Raw genomic sequence first — 20,225 nt, 5'->3', positions numbered from 1 at the left:
TTTTATTAGAAATCTCTGTGGAAAATTAAGGCTTTTGACATGATGGTAATGTTTATATCTAATTCCAAGTCCTGGCTGAAGGTATTGAGAGACAGTATTACTGGAGAAATGACATGTAATTTGATTTTCCATTTGAATCATGGGACTATGTGTATTTTACTTAAAATACCTGCAGTATGTCACACTATGGAGCTGTACAGGGCAGCACACACTATATAGAAATATGTAACTTTATTTTTAAGTCAATGCACAATGTTTGTTGCACTTTTTAATAAACTTAATAGACCATTAAAACAAGACATTTGCCAAATTGTGGTTTCTTTTTCCATTTGTCAGATTTTTTTTTTTTTTTTTTGCTATGGTTTTTTTTTTTTGTTAATTATATACTTGAAATTTTGATCTATTAACTGACAAATGTACTGCCAGCCTCAAAGTACTCACTTTTGTATATCCAATGATATTTAGAGGACAATGGGAGCTAAGCAGGATGATGAGATAATACATCAGTAGTAGCACTAAAGATTCTTTTTATAAAGTCTTATTTGGGGGCGCCTGGGTGGCTCAGTGGGTTAAGCCTCTGCCTTCAGCTCAGGTCATAATCTCAGGGTCCTGGGCTCAAGGTCCGCATTGGGCTCTCTGCTCAGCAGGGAACCTGCTTCCCCCTCTCTCTCTCTGCCTGCCTCTTTGCCTACTTGTGATCTCTGTCAATTTAAAAAAATAAGTAAATATATATATATACATATATATGTATATGTATATATATACACATATATAAAGTCTTATTTGGTTCTTGTCATAACCTTATGCGATTATGTATGTTATATATAGTCATGTGGACTAGGATTAAACAGTTTCTCTAAGATTACTTGGAGTTTGCAGTATTAATATATATAATATCTTCCTTAACTACCTTAAAACCAAATTTTGGTTTTTTAAAACCACATTTTGTTTCTCATTTTTGTGTATTAGATCCAAATCTTAATTTTAGACTTTTAGTTTCATTTTGAATTTCTAAAATAGTCACTTGGGTTTTTTTACTTTAGCATCACTCATTACAAGGAGAAAAAAAACCCAAGAGATTGAAAATATTTTTCAAAAACCATATTTTGGAGATTATTACAAATCGATGCAGGTTTGTTTGTTTTTTGTTTTTAATTTTAGGCCAAGTTGAAGAAGCAAAATTAAAAGAGGCTCAGTTGCAAAATGAACTAAAAACACATAATATTGACATTCCTACAACACAACAGGTATAGTTTCCATGTATATGTGAAAGATTTTTCTTAATTAAATTCTAGTCCATAATTTTCTTTATCATTCATTTTTTATTTACAGTGTTACGGGCACTTTTGCTTTGAGGGGTTCCAAGACATGTGGATTATAGTCTAGTCACTTACTAGACATTAGAAGGGGCTAACAAAATGATAGAATACTTTTTTCAAAGAAATTACAGTTTGTATTTCTAATGTAATGATTCCAATAAGTGAAATTAATAATAATACACCAATTTGAGAACTTCATTGAAGGGATTTCGTAAGTTATAACCAGTATATGTGGTGGCAAAGAAAATGAGAGAAAGTGACAGTAGAGTTCTTTAAAAACTTAACTTTTTTTATGTGTATAACTCAGTTGCAAAGAAGTCCTATTGTAGGTTGTGTATTTCCTAACTAAGATAAAGTCAGTAAGATGAAAGCTTTGCATCACTATAACCACATTCTTTTAAAGTAATGCCTGTTTAATAACTTTATGTTCTTGAGTTGTCCAAATTATTGATTTTTCTCTGCTGTCATTATGGCTGTCTAGTACAGGAGTAATTTCCTTGTAGTTAATTTTTCTTTACAAATTATAGATGCCACACATTGAAGCACTTTTGAAAAGAAAGTTATCAGAACAGGAAGAACTGAGGAAAAAACCGAGAAGATCATGTACTCTTCCAAACTATACTAAAGGCAGTGGAGATGTTTTGGGAAAGGTTTGTGTTTAAGCCTATTAAGAGGCAGTACATTTTATTATGTTGTTTTGTCTAAAATGTGTTTTAAAGTGACATTTCAATAATAATGTCCATTTCTTTGTTACTTTTTCATTTTTCCCATAAATTAGTTGTTCTTGTTACAGTACCAGGGATTTGGCAGAATTTAAAGCTGAAACGCACAGCTCCAAAATTCTTATTTACTGTTGAGGGCTGCGGCAGAAATTAACATGTCTCAGTCCAAGGCTTGTTATCTACTCAGATGCTTTCATGTCATCCAACTTTATAGGTAACCAAGACCTTTCCATGTGACTCAAATTTCAGTGAGACAACAAAAGAAAAAAATTAGAATTTTTCTGAGTCTTATATTGTTAGAAAGTGAATTCTGGGATACTCCTAGAATTTAAGAAAAGACAACAATGAATGAAAAACTTCATACATATTTACTTCCAAAAGAGTGCCATTCTTTCTTCTTTAATTCTTTGCTTCTCTGGTTTTTCCTTCTGTCAAATGGATTGTATTTTCATTTTTATCTTACAATTATTCAGTCCTGAACATTCTGTTTTATAGAAAGTGTTTTGGTGTTTTTTTTTTTTTAAGATTTTATTTACCTACATAACATAGTAAGAGAGAGAAAGCAAGCACAAGCAGGGGGAGGGGCAGAAGGAGGAGGCCCCCTGCTGAGCAGAAAGCCTGATGTGGGGCTCAATTCCAGGACCCTGGGATCATGACCTGAGCCGAAGGCAGATGCTTAGCGACTGAGCCACCCAGGCACCCCTAGAAAGTGTTTCTTATAGGTGTCCCCAGCACCAGTTTTTGATGGTATTAAGACTTGTGGTATTATATGTATCTGTGTTTTACTTCTTAAACTTTTCCATAATATACATTTCCCCTTTCTGCTTTTACCTCTGTTTTAAAACTGAGGAAACTGAAACTGAGGTACAGAAGGATTTGAAAAAATTTGCTCAAGATTACATAGCAAGCAAGTAAATGGCAGAGTGCAGACTCAAACCCAGGCAATCTGATTCCAAAGTCTGATTGTTAATCACTGTTCTTTATGGCTATGTACATACTACTTTTATAACCACTATATGAGTTTTTTAGTGTTTCTAGTTTTTGCCTGAGGATATTGAAATTCAGAGAACTTAATTGTCAATATAAAGTTAGTAAGGGGGCAGAACTTAGATGTAAACCAAGGTTTCCCTGACTCCAGAGTCTGTTGTAGTTTCTTTATAAGTGGCTCCCTAACATCACAAGCCAACTACACAGTAAAAATAGAGGAAACTGGTTACTCTAAGTGTGTAGCCATGTTAAATATCGAAACCATGTTGCATTATTATTTAAACCCCAAATATGAAAATTGAAAAATTAAGATGTAAATTTATAAATTGAAAAACAAGATTCTGATTTGTATTTTTTAAAATTGTTTTTCCTCAGACCGATTTTAAGAATTTACAGAAAGAAGCAGTCTTTATAAAAGAAGCAGTCCTACTATTTAAGCATATAGATATCGTGGTTAGCCTGCTTTTAGGTACTGACATTCCACTTTCAGTGTTTATTTGATACAAAATTCTTAATAGGTAAGATTTTACCAAAGCATAAAATAAATTTTAGCAGAAGAAATATATTTTAAAGTCTTCCCTTTTAAAAATCTGGGGGAAATCTTTGAAATCTCATTTTGTGTAGGTTCTCCTCTGTCCTCTCAGAGTACGAGCCCTCTCCTAACCGTCAAGAGAAAGTTTTCCACTCCCTTCAAATCATGCTTAATCTTCATTGATTCCTCTTTTAAAAAATTCTTCCTGGTATTTATTCTAAAACTAGAATAAATAATTGTGGAATGTAGTAAGGGACAAGAGGAGGTTTCCACCTAAACTATATAATGTGTTTTGCTTTTATTTTTATAATTGTGAATATACCTTGGATGTTTTAGTCTTGCCCTCCTTAATTCCAAATACCTTGAAATCCCATCTATATTTCTTTCATTTAATTGCCATTAATCTCCTGTCCCTGAGGAAACATTCATAACATCCATAAAAAATGGCTAGGGTAGGCTCAAAGAAGCTGAAAAGGTAGTAAAGGCTTGAATGAACAGAACATTGTATATGGTACACAAGTGAAAATCCTGAGCTGATGTCTCTTTTCCGAAAAGAAAATACTGTATATATACTTAATATCACCTGAAAGTTTATGGAGAAAGTGTAATGTTAAGGAGCCTAGTGAGGGCATCCACTCATAGCTTTACTTAGATATAATTACCCTATGGGCCGCCTGGGTGGCTCAGTTGGTTAAGCATCTGACTCTCGATTTTAGCTCAGGTCATGATCTGGGGCTTGTGAGATAGAGCCATGTCGTGCTCAGTGGAAAGTCTACTTGGGATTCTCTCTCTTCCTTTACCCCCTCCCCAACCCCGTGCATGCACATGCACACTTTCTCTCTGTCTCAAAATATATAAGTAAATCTTAAAAAAGGAAATGAACTCATTTATAAGATTAGTGTACTTGTGAACAACCACAAAGGGGATAGATGTCCTAGCACTTGTGGTCACATGTAAAATGAGATCAATCACTTTGATTTGCCTCTTCTAATCCTTCCTTTGCTGGAACACTTTTTTCATCTTAATTTACATGTACTAGTTTCTTTGCTTGTCTCTTTTTACCTTTATTCCACTAACATTTAGATAATTGGAATACAGGAGTAGACATTGTGATGTTTCCAACAGTGACATATTTTCATTACTAGGGCAGGTTTTTGCAAAATGGACAGTTAAAAATAAAGGATAAATGTAACTATACCAGTGTGGTAAATGAGGTTTTGATTGGCCTCAAAATTTCAATCTTGTTAGACTTTGGGCAAGAATGCTTGTGACCAGGGCACCTGGGTGGGCTCAGCAGGTTAAGCCTCTGCCTTCAGCTCAGGTCATGATCTCAGGGTCCTGGGATCAAGCCCCACATGGGGTTCTCTGCTCAGCAGGGAGCCTGCTTCCCCCTTTCTCTCTGCCTGCCTCTCTGCCTACTTGTGATCTCTGTCAAATAAATAAATAAAATCTTTAAAAAAAAAAAAAAAGAATGCTTGTGACTAAAGTATTTGTAAATAGGAGAGTGGCTGATTACCCTGAGTTGCAGTGTGTTCTTACAAGCAGAAGATGATTCTTATTTGTGATGCTTAGATTTGTTTTTGGAAAGAAATACTATAATATTGGAGTAAGATATCTATTCAGAAAGGTATGATATATAACTGTATTTTTAATTGAATCTTAATCTTCTGTCTATTGTATTGTGTATATTATTTAAATGTATTTTATGATTACTTTATCAATTAAGACATTTCAATATAGAGCTATCAACTATGAAAAATGTACATCATCAACTAGCCGATAACATTCTAAATATTTTTACATGCTCATTTCTAAAATTTACAGGAGTTTAATTTGTAGAAGAGTTTTTCCAAAATTTAATAGCAGAATAAACGTTTACTATTCAAGCCAGTATTTTCTACAGCTTGAGAATTTCTTGTTAATTCATGTATTTCAGAAAAGTTTTTGCTGTTTAGATGTGGGCTTTTAAGATACTTAATATCAAATTTTTATATATATGAAAGTTTTTTACTTGATTTTTAAAAATGGCTTATAGATTGCACACCTGGCACAAATTGAAGATGATAGAGCTGCGATGGTTATTTCTTGGCATCTGGCAAGTGACATGGACTGTGTTGTCACTCTGACCACTGATGCCGCACGTCGTATCTATGATGAAACCCAAGGTCGTCAGCAGGTGTTGCCCCTGGATTCTATTTATAAGAAGACTCTTCCAGATTGGAAAAGGTTAGAAAAAAAAGTGGGAGTAATGTTTTTTTCTGAAATATCTTTTTCTTTTTTAAAATTTATTTTTGTTATGTTCAGTTAGCCAGCATATAGTACATCATTAGTTTTTGATACAGTGTTCAGTGATTCATTAGTTACGTATAACACCCAGTGCTCATCACAACACATGCCCTCCTTAATACCCATCGCTCCTGTTTCCTAATCCTCCTGCACCCCTCCCCTCTGAAACCCTTAGTTTGTTTCCCGGGTTCCATAGTCTTTCATGGTTCATCTCCCTTCTGATTTCTCCCCCTTCAAATTTCCCTCCTTTCCCCTATGGTCCTCCATGCTATTCCTTCTGTTCCACATATGAGTGAAACCATATGATAATTGTCTTTCTCTGCTTGACTTATTTCACTTAGCATAATTCCTTCCAGTCCCATCCATGTTGATGCAAATGGTGGGTATTCATCCTATCTGATGGCTGAGTAATATTCCATTGTAGATATGGACCACATCTTCTTTATCCATTCATCTGTTGAAGGGCATCTCTGCTCTTTCCACAGTTTGGCTATTGTGGACGCTGCTGCTATGAACATTGGGGTGCATGTGCCCCTTCTTTTCACTACATCTCTGTCTTTGGGGCAAGTACCTAGTACTGTAATTGCTGAGTCGTAGTGTAGCTCTATTTTTAAATATATTGAGGAACCTCCATACTGTTTTCTGGAGTGGCTACCAGCATGCATTCTCATCAGTAGTGTAAGAGGGTTTCCCTTTCTCCAGATTCTCGCCAACATTTGTTGTTTCCTGTTTTGCTAATTTTTGCCATTACAGCTGGTGTAAGGTGGTATCTCGTGGTTTTGATTTGTATTTCCCTGATGGCTAGTGATGTTGAGCATTTTTTCATGTGTCTGTTAGCCATTTGTATGTCTTCTGTTAACAGAGTGCTTAATTTTAAAATGGCTTCTATAAAGGGGAATCTCCTATACTGTTGGTGGGAATGCAAGCTGGTGTAGCCGCTCTGGAAAACAGCATGGAGGTTCCTCAGAAAGTTGAAAATAGAGCTACCCTATGACTCAGCAATCACACTACTGGGTATTTACCCTAAAGATATGAATGTAGTGATCTGAAGGGGCATGTGCACCCGAATGTTTATAGCAGCAGTGTCCACAATAGCCAAACCTAGTTGCCCATCAACAGATAAATGGGTAAAGAAGATGTGGTCTGTATATACAATGGAATACTATGCAGCCATCAAAAGAAAGGAAATCTTGCCATTTGCAATGACATGGTTGGAACTAGAGGGTATTATGCTGAGCGAAATAAGTCAATCAGAGAAAGACAATTATCATATGATCTCCCTGATATGAGGAATTTGAGAGGCAAAGTGGGGGGTTGGGGAGGTAGAGAAGGAAAAAATGGGATGGGATCGGGAGGGAGACAAACTACGAGAGACTCTTAATCTGACAAAACAAACTGAGGGTTGCCGGGGTGAGGGGAGTAAGGAGAGGGTGGTTAGGTTATGGACATTGGGGAGGGTATATGCTATGGTGAGTGCTGGGAACTGTCTAAGCCTAACGATTCACAGACCTGTACCCCTGGGGCTAATAATACATTATATGTTAATTTAAAAAAAGATGATAAAATGGCTTCTATAAAAGATGCTTAAAACAAACTGAGCAGTGAGTCAAATTATCTAGATTATTTTTATCTTCATTACAAATGTGTGTACTTCATTAAGGTGGGTATTTCAATGTATTTACTCATATATGCTGGCTGTGTTTTAATTTGCCAAGTAAATGTTATTTGTATATAAGTTAACACAGGCACAATACAAACCCAAAGCAAATTTTTGGCTTTTACAGTGGGAAAGAGATCCGTATCATTGATGAAATATGAAACTCTTTTATTTGGAGTAAGAGTATAGATGCATGTGTTTTTTCCTGTTTATATCCTGGGAAGTAAGCTGTCATCATTTAGGTAGAGAAGGAACTGCCAGTAAGTTGAAATGTAAGAGACTATCTAGTTAGAATATTTTATTATTTTAATATAAATCTGGTTTCTTTAAGTAATTATTTCCTCATTTACTTTTTAAAATGTTTTTAGGGAATAACCATGCAAACCAATTAGACATTTTTTTTTATCCAAATTTAGAAGTATTTTATGTATAGTCTGATTTTGACCTTTAAAGACTGAAAGGAAATGGTTAGCAAAACAAAAAAATAAAATGTAGAACAGTATTAATTGATAATTTTCTCAGATTCTTAAAGCTTTACAGGTGGGTAGGGACTTAAGGAGAACAGGAACTCTAATATATTAAAGAGTCTACTAACATGTATTTCATTTTGTAATCTACTAGACAGGCGCTTTAATCATTTTGTAATCTAAAAATAGTTTGAGGAAATAACTAGAATTTGAACTCAAATCTTTATGCTTCTAAAATCCCCACCTGCTACTGGTCACTACCCATTTTAAACAACACGGGAAATCCAGTCAGATCATAATTGCTGTGTTCATTAAGAGTAGTACTTTTTGTGTAATAATTTTTCACTTTATTAGGGCTTCTTTTATCAGTTGAATCCATGAAGACCAAGTTAAGTATCTTTGATTTAGGGAAAGTCTGGATTTGGTATTTAGTGCTAATGTTTGCACTAGAAACTAGTTATCCTTTCTGTTCCTGGTATTATGGCTCTTACTGGGATTGAGTTAACTAGCTCCTGGAGCCACCCTTACCCTCTAGCACCCCTACTTTCAAGGTGTGGGAAAAGCTCCGCCATGTGGAAGGGAAAAGTTCTGACACACTAGTCGGCCGCCACCTCTTGAAACCCATTGTTTGTCTCTAGGCTTCAGTTGTCATTCTATATTCTGTGGGAAGGGACAGGGAGCCAGAGTACCACATTTACTTCCCTCACATGGGTCTCTGTGTTGGCCTTGCTTGCCTCTTCTCCTGTCCATGCTAGGGCCATTCTCCACATGAGGTAGTCATTTTATTGGCACCCCCATTTAGGGCCAGCTTTAGAGGCTACTTTTCTTTTTTCCCTTGTCAAACTCAACAGCAGTTTGTATTGATTTTAGTAGAACAGATAAAACCAGGTAGGTATTCTTATATAGTAAATATTCTCATTTTGAAGGGCATAATAGTTAATCATTATCATTTAAGAGTGTTACTTATGGATGGGTAATTGATTTAAATGATCACAATAATGATAAACAATATATACATATGTTTTTATATTGTTTTTTAATTAGAAATATATATTTGTTTTAGGGGTGCCTGGGTGGCTCAGTGGGTTAAAGCCTCTGCCTTCGGCTCAGATCATGATCCCAGAGTCCTGGGATCGAGCCCCACATCGGGCTCTCTGCTCAGCAGGAAGCCTGCTTCCTCCTCTCTCTCTGCCTGCCTCTCTGCCTACTTGTTATCTCCGTCTGTCAAATAAATAAATAAAATCTTTAAAAAAAAAAAGAAAGAAATATATATTTGTTTTAATATATTTTTAAAATTTCTTTTCATTCAGACCTCTACCTCATTACCGAAATGGAAGATTGTATTTTAAACCCATTGGAGATCCAGTCTTTGCTCGAGATTTGTTAACATTTCCAGATAATGTAGAACATTGTGAAACAGGTAAAGGAAATTATGATGATTTTCTAATACAGATGTTACACTTACAATCCAGATATGCAAATTACTGGTTATGGAAATTTATGTTCTTATTTATTTTATAAGTTATAGTTTTATTGATATTTTAATGTCTTTTTTTATTGTTAGAGAAAACTATTGAAATAAAATTCTAATGTTGCCATTCTAAGAAAATTTTGTAATATGTTAATATTTTAATATGACCAAAGAAGATGTCATAATTTTTAAAATTTATTGTATTTTTTAGTGTTTGGTATGCTGTTAGGAGATACCATTATTTTGGATAATTTGGATGCTGCCAATCATTATAGAAAAGAGGTATGTATTTGAATTTTTTTTTTTATTTTGTAGCTCTAATTTTAATGTGTATTTTTAAAGTTTAACAAGTTCAGGCCCTATTTTGAAATAATTTTATGATAATATTCAGATGACTAACCTTGTCAAAACCAATTTACATCCTACAGATTGACAAGCAGTATAAAACTGGGCACAATATGGGAATGAATGGGCCAAGAAAAAATTTAAATGAGACATATTTTTGGGATTTGAAATTATCTAAAACTCCAGGCCATTTGATCTGCTTTTGATGATGTTATTGGAAAAAGATTATTCTCAGATAATGTTGTGGAAATGTACTTTGGTGTAACCCTTACTTATTAGTTGTTAGGGCTGCTATGACAAAGTACCACAAACTAAGTAGCTTAAATAATAGAAATTGATGGCCTCATAATTCCAGAGCCTTGAAATCCAAATTCAGGGTCTGGGCAGGGTTGATTCTTTGTGAGGGCTATGAAGCAAGGATTTGTTCTAGGCCTCTCTTTGGATTGTGGATGGGCATCTTCTCCCTGTGTCTGTTCACATGTATGCCTATCCAGGTCCTCTTTTTATAAAGATACCACTTGTTAGATTAGGGCCTAACTTAATGACCTCATTTTAATTTGATTACTTCTATAAAGACACTATCTTTAAATAAGGTCACAATTGGAGGAACTGAGGGGTTAGGACTTCAACATGGGAATTTTGAGGGACAAAATTTAACCCATAACTACTTTGAAGAGCAGTTTGTGATGTAAGTGTTTCAGTTATCTATTGCTACCTAGCAAACACCACAAAAGTTACTGGCTGTAAACGATAACAACATCTTAGTTCTTAGGTCTAGTGGTTGTCTCCAAGTAGTGTTAGCTAGTTGCAGTGTTGGCTAGTTACGCTTGGGATGGTGGGAGCTCCAAAGTGCCTCACTCACACAGCTGGCAGTTGGTACCGGTTACTTTCTGGGAATTCAGCCTAGTCTGGCCAGAGACTCAGACTCAGGGTTGCTGTTCTCACACACATCCCCACTATACCCCAGGAGGCTGTGGTATAGTGCCATTAGGAATTTTTTTAAGAAACTTTTGGTTGTGGTATAGTGCCATTAGGAATTTTTTTTAGAAACTTTTGAGAATCTAGGAAATAGTGCCTTAAATCTGAGGTCTTAACAAAGAGACATCCTTGACTTCATTTGACATTTTACTGGCTGGGCAGTGGGATTTATCTTAGTTCTGAGGCTCTCCATTTCTTTTTCAAGAACATTTTGGTCACTGAACAGGCTGGAGATGAAAATCACCCTGCACATCCAGACATAGAAATATTTCCTCAAAATTATTATTTCCTTTATTATTATTAATTTCCTGAAATTAGTTCCCATTTTTGTTTATCTCCCATTCCTACTGACCAGTTGATATTGGCTGCTGCCTAGGCACTCAGTTGGAGCTATAAGCTGACCAACTTGGGATCTTTCCATGTGAGTCTCTACTTGTCACTGCTTAGGCTTTTTCGATGGCATCTGGTTTTTAAGAAGGGGTGTTCCAAGCGGTTAAGACAGAAGCTGCAGGTCTCTCACATCCTAGCCGCAGATAGTAAATTTCACAGTTCAAAATCTGGCTACCCCAGATCCAAGAAGTATGTGGAGAGGTGGGAATACACTCTCTCTTCCCTATGGGAGAAGGAGCAAAGAATTTGCAGCCATCTCTATACCATCACAGGGTAGTGAAATAGTTTATCTTACAGACACACTCCCACAAGTATGTGGAGATATATGTAAGAATATCAGAGTAGTAAAAGAATTTATAATGGGAAACTTTGGAAATAGTCTTAAATGTTCATCATTTAGGATTGGACAACTCCATTGTAGTAATTTATACAGTAGAGTTTATGTTACTGTTAAAAAAGCATATAATGAATTTATGTTTCCTAACAAGGAAGGTGTACAAAATATATTTTTTGAAAAGTTTCAAAATTGTGTATAAGATGATGCCTTTAAAAAAAAATAAGCTTATGGTGGGGAGGGGACAGGCAAAATGGATGAAGAGAAGTGGGAAATACACACTTTCAGTTATGGACTGAATAAGTCATGAGAATAAAAGACACAGCATAGGAAATATAGTCACTTATACTATGATAGTTATGTGTGGTAACAGATGTTAGCTACACCTGTGGTGAGCATAGCATAATCTCCAGAGATGTGGGATCACTATATTGTGATATACCAGAAACTAATGTAATATTATGTGTAACGTGTAAAATTTTTAATTTAAAAATATATGAGTTTATGTACTTTAAACAGACTGGAAAAATATGTTGTAAACTGTTGGATATACTAAGGGTTATCACTTCTGTACTAATTATAAAAAAAGAAATCTACTCCAAAGGGGGGGCCTTTCAGAGGGCTGTTCTAGAGGTTGAATAAAATAATACATATAAAGCATTAAGCAAAGAGTCTGGAATATGGTAAAATTTCAGTAAAGGAACATTATCTTTGTATCTGAGATCCAGGGGTCTTGAATTCTTTAATACACAAGAAGTATTACATTTAATAAGTGTAGTGTTAGGAGCTTGGAATTACTAGGTGATAAACATGTGTGAAAAACATAGGCTTGCAAATTAACTGAAAGTGAGTAAGAATGTTTGTGGTTATGTAAGAGAAAACAGAGACCAGTTTAAAATATGAGCCAGTATCTATAAATAGTGTGTTCTAGAATCTTGTATACTTTAGAGATAATATACTCTCACTTTCTAAATGAGAAACTTTAAGCTCAAAACAAATAAAGAAACCAAATCACACCAACTTATAGTGGAACTAGAACTGTCAGAGAAGATTTTCTTTGGACTTAGCTAAGAGGAAGAAATAAATGTGCCCTGATTTAGAAGAGCTAAATTAGTGAGATTATTGCAAATAATACACCTAATTGAGGAGTAGTATTTGGCATCTTCATGAGTGTTTCCATAGGAACCTAATAATGGCTATAATGTACCTATGCCAGAAAACAGTTGTAGATAGAGAAGCTGCTATATTCTGGTAGTGATTAGCATATTTATATGTCCTGAATTATGGAGTAGAAACCATACCCATTAAATGTCATGACAACATGGGATCTGTTAGGAGAGGATGAAAATCTCACTAGTGAGGATAGGATTAACAAATTGAATAATATCTAGAAGATTCTACGTAGTTCGGTCAATATTTGAACACTTGACTGAGACACAGTGGATGCTATTTACATGTTGAAAATTGGCTCTCCAGTGAATGGGGTGGTGGGAACCTCATTTGTAGCTTTTGCCCAAGGTGTAAGTCTTCCTATCACCACTGATTTCCACCTGCCTATATGCAGCCATTGAATGAGGTGTTTGGGAGAGTAGGCTCTCACTGTGGTCCAGTATTTGCTGGCTCCAGCACACTATTAGGCACAGTACCAGGCACTGAGGGTTATACAGAGATGGACTAGACAACTCAGGAAATTCATGCAGAGATGAACTGAAAGGCTATTTCTGGCTATGTAACAGTAGGATATGGATCTTAATGTCTGCAAATATAAGGTTTCTAAGTGATGGTCGAACTGAGAGAGGTAAGTAGAACACTAAAGCCGGGTTTTGGTTAGAGAACATTTGTCAAACTAATTGAAATTGAGCATCAGTTTTCATTCCTTTGAGAGGCTCAGAAGGTAGGAGACAAAACCTAGGGCTTTAACCAGAGTGGGGAATCTGATAAAAGATCCCTTTCCCAATAAACTGCATCACCCAAAGGGCTAAACTTTAGTGTAAGTTGAGCAAAAAACCTGCCATTTCCATTTCAACTCCCAAGTGCCCCTGGAGATTGCAGGAAAATTTCCTCTTTTGAACCTTGGAACTAGGAGGAAAGGGGGAAAAAATCATCAATATCAATAAATTGGTTTCCTAAAGCATTCATCAATATCAATAAATTGGCCTTTGTCTATTTGCAACCTGCATTCATATTACTTGGGTGGTCTGAAAAATTTCAAGGTAAACATTTGGTTTCACATGGTGCTAGACTGGTAGTGTCCTTAGATACCTGATTGGAGGAAACACAGATTATCTGTGGAAGAATTCATCTTTATCTTATACCTAAAATGATTTCCATATTGAACATAAGAGCCAATATTTTTAAGTATGTTTAATGCAATTTGAGAAAAGTATTGAAAATGAGAAAAGACCAAGTTGACTTGAAAAGATAAATAGAGCTCCTAAAACTAGAAAATATACATAAAAAAATAAGACGCTCACTGGGAAGGTTAAATAGCTTAAGAGAGAATTAGTGAATTGGAAGGTAGATCAGAAAAATTGTTCAGACTGCAGCCCAGAGAGAGTGGAAGTACAAAAAGGAGGAGGTTGAGAGTTCTGAAGGACAGAATGTGAAAATCTCAAATAGAAAATAAAATCTAATCAGACTACTAGAGTGGAGGGAGAAAATGCTCATAAGGCAATATCTGAGGAATCTAATAGGTGAAAACTTGTTAGAATTGATGAAAAGACACCAATCCATAGCTTTAAAAAAGAAATGTAGGGGCACCTGGATGGCTCAGTCAGTTAAGTTGCCAGCTCTTGATTTCAGCTCAAGTCATGGTCTCAGGGATCATGGGATCAAGCCTCACATCAGGTTCCACACTCAGCATGAAGTCAGCTTGAGGATTCTCTCCCTTGGCTCCTCTCTGCCCTCGCTAGATCTTCTCTGCCTCTGTCTCTAAAATAAATTAATAAACCTTTTCTTCTTCTCTACCTCTATCTCTAAAATAAATAAACCTTTTTAAAAAATAAATAAGTAAACAAGAATGTAATAGAATGTATGTGACAAAAGCTAGGACAGTATTTGTTCCTCAGAATTGTGTAGCAAATACTGATTACTTTCCTTCCTAAGTTTTGAATCAATTCTTATAATTGCACCAGTTAAGTACTTTTCTAAAGCTTTTCTGAGAAAAGGCTTTTATGGCATCCCTTTGTAACTTTATTTTTGCTAGTGTTGGATACTGTTTTCTCTTCCTGAATATTTCATATTTATACTACTTCAGCCTATAGTTTATGCCACCACCTCTTTAGTCCCCACAGCCGTTTTGAATAGGTATTTCCCAGACCTGTAGGACTGTTACTCACTCGCTGAATTTGCAAAAGCTGTCATTACTTTTTTCGTCCTCTTGAGTGCTTCGAGGTGTAGAACCATAAGATCGAAGGATACTTTGAGAGTTGAAACTATCCATGAAGGATACTTTGAGAGTTGAAACTATCCATGAAACTATCCATGTACAATATCTGCAGAATTGTTGTAGAAGGGAGCCAAACTCTCCTTTTTATTCGAGGCTTGTAACTCATCTGTTAACAAGAGAATGGACAAGTCAGAAAATAAATTTGAGTATGTATGTTATTTAAGATGGTATCAGATGCTTAAAAACATTGCCTGAGTCCTGATAAATGGATAGTACTTGACTCCACTTTGTATTTTTAATGTTCACTTTTAAAAAACATATAAATCCAAAACAAAACTAAAATGAGATATGATTGTTTGTAGAAAAACAAAATTATAGTAAAACAAAAAGATTGATTTCACCAAAGAGTTTACCACTCTTTTCTTCAAATTTTCTTCAAATAGGCATCTTATTGCATTTAAATTTTCTTTTTAAGATTTTTTTTGTTTTTAAATAATCTCTGTACCCAACATGGGGCTCAAACTTCAAACTGCAAGATCAGGAGTCCCATGCTTTACTGACTGAGCCAGCCAGGAACCCCTTTATTTAAATTTTTTAAAAAGTATCCACTTCTTGGGGCACCTGGGTGGCTCAGTGGGTTAAAGCCTCTGCCTTCGGCTCGGGTCATGATCCCGGGGTCCTGGGATCGAGCCCCGCATAGGGCTCTTTGCTCAGCGGGGAGCCTGCTTTCCTCCTCTCTCTCTCTGCCTGCCTTTCTGCCTGCTTGTGATCTCTGTCTGTCAAATAAATAAATAAAATCTTAAAAAAAAAAAAAAAAAAAAATAAAAAAAAAAAAAAAAAAAAGTATCCACTTCGGTGGGAAAACATTTGTAAAGTACCTTGAAATTATATTAAAATAATATATAAATAAAAATAAATAAAATAATAAATACTAGTCATGATTTTATATTATTTTTTCATTTACTATTTTTTTCATTTTTAAAAATCAAATTTAATATTTTTATTTTTATAATTCAGAGACTAACCCCAGTATTAGATTGAATTCGGTATTTTTACATATTATGTTCTTCAATCATTTTTTAATGTATATGTTCTGTTTCATTGTGTGGATGTATCCTAATTTATATAACATGTTGAGACATGCAAAATTCATATCTTTTATTAAAACAATGAGTGCACATTGTTCACATCTGTGATTTTCCTTCAGAATAAATTCTTAGAAGTGAATTGCTGGGTCATGCAAAATGTTAAGCTTTTTAATACTTAACTACATTTGCTTTGAGATGTGCTATCCCAGAAAAGATTAGTACAAGAAGACCTTTCTCCCTAGCTCTCCCAACATTCAGTGTGGTGTGTATTAACAGTTTGAGTAGTGGTAAGATCTTACTTGAATTCTACTTCTCTCATTCTACATTTTATTTTTGTCTATTTCCTAAACCTTTTTTGGAAGACCATTCTTAAAGATCATGAAATACTAAATCCAATGTCTTTCTTTTATTCTCTGACTTCTCTGAAGCATCTAATTCTTCACTGACCCTTCCTACTTCCCATTCCATGACTTAGGCTTTACTACATAATTCTAATTCAACTCCTCCCAACTCCCAAGAACTCCCAACTATGACGTTACTAGCTCTTTTTTCTTCCCATAGTTGAAATTATAGTATTATCCTCTAAAGATTCAGCCCTGTACTTTTCCATCTGTCTTCTTTAGGCTCATATTCTCTTTCTGCTCTCCTTTGGTCATCTGGAAAACTTTTATCTATCTAATAGAAGGAAACTGAGAGAATGATACTGCCTTGATACTGCCCGATTTTCAGAACAGGAAGCTCTTTGGCTTTTCTCTTCCTTCGTCTTACCAATTACGCCATCAGTTTGTTTCCATTTGCATTGTCACTATTCCAGTTTAGGCTGACACTTAAGTAATCTAATTCATCTCAGTGTCTCTGGGTTTTTACCCCAGTTCATCTTATATTTTCACTAGCTTAGTTTTGAACATACTAGCATGATCATGTCATTTCTAACCTCAGAACCCGTAAGTGATTTCCCCTTTCTTAGAACAACTGAAATACATTTTATAGGCTCGCTAATTAATATTCATTTGCTTACAATAGGTTGTTAAAATTACACACTGTCCTACACTGCTCACCAGAGATGGAGATCGTATTCGAAGTAACGGAAAGTTTGGGGGCCTTCAGAATAAAGCTCCTCCAATGGATAAACTTCGGGGAATGGTATTTGGAGCTCCAATACCAAAACAGTGCCTGGTCTTAGGGGAGCAAATAGGTAGGTTGAATAACTAATTAAATAAAATTTCTCATTTGATTTCAGTCCTTTGTCTGGGGCTTGTGTATTGATACTCTAACATGAAAAATTAACCAGTAAAAATATGAATATAATGTTTTTGTCCAATACTTTGAACTCTCTTGTATCAGGTAGTTTGGGATTATATAGAAGTAGGTTTTCCTTCTTTTTCATTCTTCTTATCTTAAAATAAAGAAAATACTGTCCTTATCGAATGAGTTAGTATTTCATCACATCATCATACTTCTTTTTATATTAAAATTGGTAGCTGTCTAGATTACAACTAAGAACTTTAATTTTAGAGTGCATGACATGTGATTCCCTCCCCCAATTTCCCTTCTGCAGGCCTGTCCCCTTGTTTCTAGGCAGCCAGTGTAATTGCCTCTGCATCTGTGCTCTGAAGTGAAGATACCTTATAGTAGGTCCCCAACAGGCTATAACTTAGAGTCTGCTCTTACTTTTATATAGTTCTAATATGCTTGGGTATCTACTTTTGTAGCAAGAAAGAGTTTATTGTCATTGTTAACTTTAAAAAATTTCTTGACTGCTCTAATAAGCACCTCTTAAAAGTGGAATCATAAAGTATTTGTCCTTTTGTGACTGGCTTATTTCACTGAGCATAATGGCTCCCAGGTGCATCCATGTTGTAGCATATGTCAGAATTTCCTTTCTTTTTAGGCTGATTAATATTCTCTTGTATCTGTATACCGTGTTTTCTTAACTTTAGAATATACATATAGAAAAGTGTACACTTCATAAACACACAGCTTGGTAGATTTTCACAAAATGAGTGCTGCCCCTCTATTAAGGTATAGAACATGATCAATCCCACAGAAAGTCTCTCATGCACTCTTCCTGTCCCTGCCCAATCTCCTCTTGAAAGAATAACAACTTCCTTGACTTAAGACAGCATGTCTGTTTTCATACCTTATGTAAATGGAATCATGCAATGCATACTTTTTTGTGTATCTTTGTTCATGCAACACTCTATATGTGATTATTTTCATGGCAAGATAATATTCCATCATATCAATATACTGTAGTTTATTTCTTTTTTCTCCTGTTAAGGAACTTGGATTGTGTTCAGCTTGGAATTATTACTTCAGCCATCAGCAATATTTAAAGTTAATAGTTGGGAAAGATGTGGAAGGGTTGTTTTGTGTTCTTTTATGATATGGTCAGTCGGGTGCAGGTTTAAGAGGAGACCCAGGAGAGAGGCTCAGAAAAACAAAGTGTAGTCTACTCATAGGTCTTAGAGACAGGGGGCATACCACTCATAGCCACATGGAAAAAAACACAAATGTGGTGAGGAGGCAGAAAAATAAGAGCAAGGAGGGTGCTTAGGCCACAGCCTTTATTGAGGTTTCCATAGGAAAGGAAAGGCATGACGGGGCAAATGGCTTAGGATTGACTAGTTTGAATAATTTCAGTGGGCGATGGGCTGTAGGTATGGTCTCTAGGCAAAGGATGATGATTAAGGCAAAGGAATACTGCTTTTTGGGGAGCACAAGCTAGATGGAAGTGGTTTGGCTCTGGATTGGTTAGTTTGCATGCTAGCTAATTGGCTAGCCCCATAAGGGCCAGCCTTTACCCAGCCAGAAAGGTTTTAAGATGTCAAAACATCATAATACACAGAAAATTAAACTTGTGTATGACATAAAGGCTCATACTTCTAGTTATGATGTCAGTGAATACATGCAAAAATCTTCTCTGTAGACAATAAGTGAACATCTAAACAAACTGTAAAAAGTAAAAAGAGAAACACAATTCACTCAGGGCTAGTGAATCAACATAAAAAGCTTCAACCCATATCAGTCGAGCACTACAGTTTATGGCAGTGGTTCCCAAGCAAAAGAATTACCTGTGGAACTTTAAAAATGCACAGCTGTCAACTGACAATTTGCAGTTTCCCTGGGCATCTGAATGTTAGTATAACAGTATGAAGCATTATCTATAGGTTTTGGGAAGAAAACATTTAATCAAAAATTTTTTGCCCTTGTTGGGTTATCAAATACGTAAAGTTAAAATAAAGTTAAAATAATGCAAGGATTGGGGCGCCTGGGTGGCTCAGTGTGTTAAGCCGCTGCCTTCGGCTCAGGTCATGATCTCAGGGTCCTGGGATCGAGTCCCACATCGGGCTCTCTGCTCAGCAGGGAGCCTGCTTCCCTCTCTCTCTCTCTGCCTGCTTCTCTGTCTACTTGTGATCTCTCTCTGTCAAATAAATAAAATCTTTTTAAAAAAATGCAAGGATTTAAAATATAACAGTTACATGTCCTTCTTGGTAGATATCTTAAAAAATATGCTGTACTTGCAGACTAATGAATCAGCATTAAGAATTCATTTATTAGGGGCGCCTGGGTGGCTCAGTCAGTTGAGCATCCAACTCTTGATATCTACTCACGTCATGATCTTAGGGTCCTGAGATTGAACCCCTAAATTGGGCTCTGGACTCAGCAGGGAGTGTGCTCAGGATTCTTTCCCTCTGACTCTCCCTGGCATGTGTGCATTCTCTCTCACTCTCTCAAATAAATACATCTTTTTTAAAAAACCTCAAATACTAAACAAATGATTTAAAAAATCAAATGAGATCATTCAAGATTATTGATACGTATAAAATGCTTTTGGTTTTAAGCAATAGCAACCATCCCTGACTGACCACTTTAAGCAAAACAGGAATGTACTGGCAGGAAACTGGAAGAAATCATTGATTCAAAGATTGGAAACAGCCAAGACAAAATCAAGGATGACTTTGTGGCATTCAGCAACCTTGAGTTCCTTGCACCTAGACTTCAGTTGGCACTTTTTAACATGCTCAGATTGTACAACTCCTAGGAGAGGGAAATTCCCTCCTTAATCAGTTGGCCATAGTAAAGATCAGATACAAGAGAGCTTTGAGAAATGTTTCTTGTATATTGTGGGATGGTTTGCCAAGAAAAAGCAATTTTCTTTCTACTAGTGTCTTCTAAGTAATTATTTCTTTAGTGTTTTGCATTATAGTATTTGATATGAGGTATGAGCAAATAAATCAGAGCATAAGATGAAAAAATG

At 35.6% G+C, this 20,225-nt stretch overlaps 1 protein-coding gene across 2 annotated transcripts in view; it reads left to right on the top strand.

The window, feature by feature from the left end:
- LOC111142431 (structural maintenance of chromosomes flexible hinge domain containing 1) overlaps positions 1 to 20,225 on the top strand; it is a 163,703-nt gene that overhangs the window by 125,785 nt on the left and 17,693 nt on the right. For both annotated transcript variants that reach the window (XM_022495550.1, XM_022495551.1), the window contains one exon: positions 16,988 to 17,159. In XM_022495550.1, the coding sequence (XP_022351258.1) occupies positions 16,988 to 17,159 (172 nt within the window). The remainder of the gene's footprint in view (positions 1 to 16,987; positions 17,160 to 20,225) is intronic.

Source organism: Enhydra lutris, unplaced genomic scaffold (assembly GCF_002288905.1).
Source record: "Enhydra lutris kenyoni isolate GAN:26980312 unplaced genomic scaffold, ASM228890v2 scaffoldscaffold8, whole genome shotgun sequence".
Taxonomy (NCBI): Eukaryota; Metazoa; Chordata; class Mammalia; order Carnivora; family Mustelidae; genus Enhydra; species Enhydra lutris.
Note: the sequence above shows the minus strand (reverse complement) of the source record. Positions and strands in the feature narration are given on the sequence as shown.